General features: G+C 36.2%; 1 protein-coding gene across 1 annotated transcript in view; it reads left to right on the top strand.

Annotated features, from left to right (window-relative positions):
* The first annotated feature begins 346 nt into the window (after nt 1-346).
* Nucleotides 347-5,566, top strand: part of LOC103086453 (amine sulfotransferase-like) — a 10,915-nt gene continuing 5,695 nt past the window's right edge. Inside the window, exons 1-2 of the mRNA XM_007454933.1 lie at nt 347-488; nt 3,017-3,225. Coding sequence (XP_007454995.1) covers nt 347-488; nt 3,017-3,225 — 351 coding nt within the window. The remainder of the gene's footprint in view (nt 489-3,016; nt 3,226-5,566) is intronic.

Below are 5,566 nucleotides of genomic sequence, written 5' to 3'. Positions count from 1 at the left end.
GCTGGGCCACCTTGAACAGTTTGCCGAACCTCTTGTGCCTTAATTTTCTCATCTGTAGGTTTGGAATCATGATTATAACTCATTCATGGGGTTTTAGGAAAAGATGTTTAACCTCTTAGTATCTTAGTTAATCCTTGAAGTAGTTGTAATAACAATACCTTTAGCAACTTTGGGTTGCTGTGAAGAGTAAATGATTTAATATAGAGAAGGTGGTGTGTGTGCTAAATGAGTTGATACACATGGGACATTTTGCACAGACTGTTCACTCAGGAAGTGTTAGTCGTTATTATGAAATACTCAGAACTTTGCAATAATTGTATCTGTTTTTACTTGTAGGTGAATAATTATGGACAACACGGACACGTATTTATTGAACTTTAAAGGCTATTATTTTCAACATTCTTTACTTGATGTTGACCTTATAGAACATTTAGATGATTTTGAAATTAGAGATGATGATGTGTTTATAATTACATATCCAAAATCTGGTAAGTTTGAGGAGTGGCCACCTGTTTTAGTCTTCACCGTGGTTTGGTAATTCATGTGGACAAATGTGCCCTTTTCCAGACATTGACAGTAACCCATCTACATTTACAGAACTGTTTAGGATCACAGAAAGTTAAATAAATCTCAAATCTCTATGCATTTGTAATGCATATATTGTCATTTCTGATGAAATATATGAAGAAACCAAATATTGAACCAAGAGGAGGTACTTGGTAAATACTGACATGTTGGCTTGGTCTGAGAATGGAAGAAAATATATTTAAAAACCTAGGAAGAGGGGCTTCCCTGGTGGCGCAGGGGAGAGGGGCTTCCCTGGTGGCGCAGTGGTTGAGAGTCCGCCTGCCGATGCAGGGGACACGGGTTCGTGCCCCAGTCCGGGAAGATCCCACATGCCGCGGAGCGGCTAGGCCCGTGAGCCATGGCCGCTGAGCCTGCACGTCTGGAGCTTGTGCTCTGCAATGGGAGAGGCCACAACAGTGAGAGGCCCGCGTACCGCAAAAAAAAAAAAAACCTAGGAAGATTTTTGTTACCATCATATCTCAGTCAGAACTAATTCCTAGTATTCTTTTCAATTAATTGCTTTTTATTTCCTTAGAATAATGCAATAATTTTAAATAAAATGAATTGCTCTTAATCTTACATTCCAAAAAAAAAAAAAGACAAAAACCCAACCTTATTTTTTATATTGCACTTTTCAGAACATAGGATGATAGGATGACTGGTGCCATTGAAGCAATGTTGTACAGAGTATTTAATGTGGTTCAAAGATATACTAGAGTCTAAGGCAATAAAAAAAAGTATTCCTGATTTTCATGAAAATGCTCCAGTCCCTCCTTTTTAATCTACTTTGAAAATCATGACCTTGTTTACTTTCCCCAAATTAGTAACGCATTGCTTTACCCCTGAATTTTTCCAGTCTCAGAACTTATGAGCACATCTGATTGAGCTTTTTTTTTCCTGCATTAGATGTTAGTGGTATCTCAGTTTGCTTAGTTTTAGGTCAAGCACAGCAGTCCATAAAAGAGTCTTTTCTTTCCCATTAATCCTAGTCTAGTGTTTGGGACACAACACACCAGTCCCCAGTGCAGCTTGCTGGATGCTTGCTCATCTTGGAGGGGAGATTAGTGAGTCTCCCCAGGATTCACTATAAATTGCATCAAATCTATCACGTAGGTACATCGGTTGCATAGTGACATTGTGAGACTTTTGGCATCTCACATCCTTTTAGAACATTGATGGTACATTCATGGACAAAAATGCAAAAATCCTAAACCCAATATAAGCAAAACACATTTAGCAATGTTAAAACATAAATACACTATGACAAAAGTGGATTTCTTTCAAGAGTCAAGATGGGTTTAAAAAATTATTAATGTAGTTCACCCACATTACTGAAGTATAAGAGAAAGCCTGAATTATTATCTCAATAAAGCATTCAAACAATTCAGCAGAGTCATTCATAATGAAAACCATTAGCAAACTAAGGAGAAAAGGGAACTTCTTTCTTTTTTTTTTTTTTTTTTTTGCAGTACGCGGGCCTCTCACTGTTGTGGCCTCTCCCGTTGCGGAGCACAGGCTCCGGACGTGCAGGCTCAGCGGCCATGGCTCATGGGCCCAGCCGCTCCGCGGCATGTGGGATCTTCCCGGACCGGGGCACGAACCCGTCTTCCCTGCAGCAGCAGGCGGACTCTCAACAACTGCGCCACCAGGGAAGCCCAAAAAGAGAACTTCTTCAACTTGATAGAGATTTTACCAAAATTTCCACAATATCCTGTGCAACAGTGATACAAATAAATATTACATTTAAAATCAGGAACAAGAAAAGAATGCCTGCTGTCACTACTGTTATTCAATATTGTGTGGGAAGACTTATGCTACACAATAAGTAAACAGAAAAAGTAAAGAGGACTTTCAGTATTTTATTGTTGTTGTTTTTTTGTGGTACGCGGGCCTCTCACTGTTGTGGCCTCTCCCGTTGAGGAGCACAGGCTCCGAACGCGCAGGCTCAGCGGCCATGGCTCACGGGCCCAGCCGCTCTGCAGCATGTAGGATCTTCCCGGACCGGGGCACGAACCCGTGTCCCTGGTATCAGCATACGGACTCTCAACCACTGCGCCACCAGGGAAGCCCTTAACTTGTCTTCTAAAACATAACACTCTAAGAAAGGAGACTAAGGAAAGAGAAACAAAGGTAGCCAGAGAAAATTGTGGAAACAGACTTTACTTGAAGTATAGGAAAGAGAGGAGCTGAAAGATTAATCTGAATCACTGCTATCATGGAGTCAGAACCATCACAGCTCTTCAGAGTGAAAAAGAAACTGAGTCCTTGATTTTATCTTCATTAATTTTAATGTAAATGCAGACAAACAAAAATTTGGGCAAATTATTGGCATCCTTAGAGTGATTAAAAGAAATAAAAGTTCCAAATAATTTTGAGAAGGACAGCCTTACTGTTGACATTTACAATTAAAAATTAACTCAGTTGAAAACAAGATTATTTGTTTTCACAGGTACAATCTGGACTCAGCAGATATTAAGCTTGATTTATTTTGAAGGACATCGTAACAGAAGTGAACTGGTGAACACATGTGATAGAGTCCCCTTCCTGGAACACAGTGCACACAAAGTGGACCATGTCAACAGACCGTCCCCTCGTCTCTTCACTTCCCACATCCCATATTATTTAGCACCGAAAGGTCTCAAGAACCAAAAAGCTAAAGTAAGTCACAGAAATAGCTTTTCTTTTCAAATGTGATTACTATAATCTTTATAATCTTGTTTTACATAATAAAAATATATACAAAATTATAAGTATATATATAAATTGGGTCACCATACATCACTGTTTGCAGTATAATTATGTAACATATAGTAAAAATAATTTTATGTCAGCATGTATAGTTCTATTTTTTAATGGTTTAGTAGGATTTTGCTGTATGACTACACAATATTGAATGTGTATTGATGGACAGGTAGGTGGCAGCCAATGAACATATCATATAGCAATAAACATTCTCATAGATCTTTGCAACTTTTTTGTTCTGATGAAGTGATTTCCTAAAAGTAGAATTTTCAGTTAAAGTGTCCAAAATTTTCAGTTAAAGTGTCCAAAAGTTTTGTGTTGGTACTTATTATCTATTTGCCTTCTATAATGTATCAATTCACAGTTCTCAAATAGCAAGAATGATTCTTTCCTCACACACTCACCAGAGGTTGTGTGCCAGGTAAAAGCAATCTCATTCTTAAGTAACTGCAACCTTTTTGTTTTTAATAAGTTTGAGCATCTTTTTATATATTTCGAGATCTTGAAATATCCATTATATTCTTTGCCCATTTTTCTCTAGCTTGTCTTTTATTTACTGTTTTGCAGAAGTCTCTATATGGGGGAAATATTTTCCCAATTAACAATTTACCTTTACAAATTGTTGAATGATTCTAATATTATAGAATCAGCCTATCAATCTTTCTTTCATAGCTTCTGGATCTTGTGTCTTGCCAAGAAAACATTTCCCCACCAAAAAAAGAAAATATATGCAAATACACTTCAGATTTTTTCTAATTAACTTTATGTATTTATTTTTTTTACATTTCACTGTAAATTATATCTGGCAATACATGTGATTTGAAATACGACTATTGCATGATATTTGCTAGGGTGTTGGCCAGTTGACCATCTATGAGTTGTTAAGTATTTAGTCTTTCCTACTAATTTGAAGTCTGCACTTTGATATACTACGTTTCCATAGTTCCTCCCTCTGACCCTGCATTCTTCATACCAAAATTGGTACGATCTGTTTAATATGTGATAGTTCTTCATATTATAACTGATAAGGCAAATTGCCATCAACTTTATTTTTAATATGTTTATTCCCTCAATAATATTTAGATATTGATCAATTATATAGATTAATTCTAGGACAATCATTAGCATTGCAGTACTCCAACATTTCATCCTGCATTATTCTGATGCTCTATTTATCAGGTCTACTTTCAAACCCACCTCATGTGCTATGTTTTTCTCTGCATGTTTTTTACACATTTTTTTTCTGAAGTTGCAGTTTTTTATTCCTATTTTATGGATATTATGAACAGGTAATTTTTTCACAATTATTTTTTCTGTTTAGTTATAAAGTAAATGGCACTGATTTTGGTACACTATTATATCTGGCTTCCTTAATTTCGCTTATTAGTTTTATTAATTTTCCCTATATTCTCTGGAATATATTTCTTCTTAAAATAATAATACATTTTATATTCCTTTACTTTCCAATATTTGCACTTCTATTTCCTTAGTTAAAATCTGCAGAAAAAAACAGAAAAATGGAGGTGATGATGAATGTTGTTCTCTTGTCTTTGTAGCATTTTTAATATCTTTTCTTGTATTTTTTTTTGTTTTGCTTTGTTTTGCAATTGATTTTTGAGGCACATGATGCTGAGAAATAATTTTTTCCTGTTCTTAGTTTAATTGGAGTTTTACATTTTTTTTTTCTTTTTGCTGTTCAGAAAAGATCTACTTACATAAAATGCCTTTTTTGACAAATCTGACAGTACCACGTCTCCCCTCCTCCCCAAACCTCCCTTCAATTTATAATGAAATGAAATTCATTAATAATTTACTAATGTTCTGTTTCTGGAATAAATCCTACTTGTTTATAGTTTAGTACTTATTTTAACATACTGCAAGAAGAGTTTTGTTTTCTTTTACTCAGAAATTTTTATCTGTAATTATTTAAAAATATACTTTAGGGCTTCCCTGGTGGTGAAGTGGTTGAGTCCGCCTGCCGATGCAGGGGACACGGGTTCGTGCCCTGGTCCGGGAAGATCCCACATGCCGTGGAGCGGCTGGGCCCGTGAGCCATGGCCGCTGAGTCTGCTCGTCCGGAGCCTGTGCTCTGCGACAGGAGAGGCCACAACAGTGAGAGGCCCACGTACTGCAAAAAAAACAAAAACAAACAAACAAACAAAAGTATATATATATATATATATATATATATATATATATATAATTCAATATAAATAAAGGTATAGAAAGCAGATCTATTTTTTTATGTCCAAATATA

Source organism: Lipotes vexillifer, unplaced genomic scaffold (genome assembly GCF_000442215.2).
Source record: "Lipotes vexillifer unplaced genomic scaffold, Lipotes_vexillifer_v1.1 scaffold58, whole genome shotgun sequence".
Classification (NCBI taxonomy): Eukaryota; Metazoa; Chordata; class Mammalia; order Artiodactyla; family Lipotidae; genus Lipotes; species Lipotes vexillifer.
The sequence above is the reverse complement of the archived record's forward strand: the minus strand, read 5'-3'. Positions and strand labels throughout refer to the sequence as shown.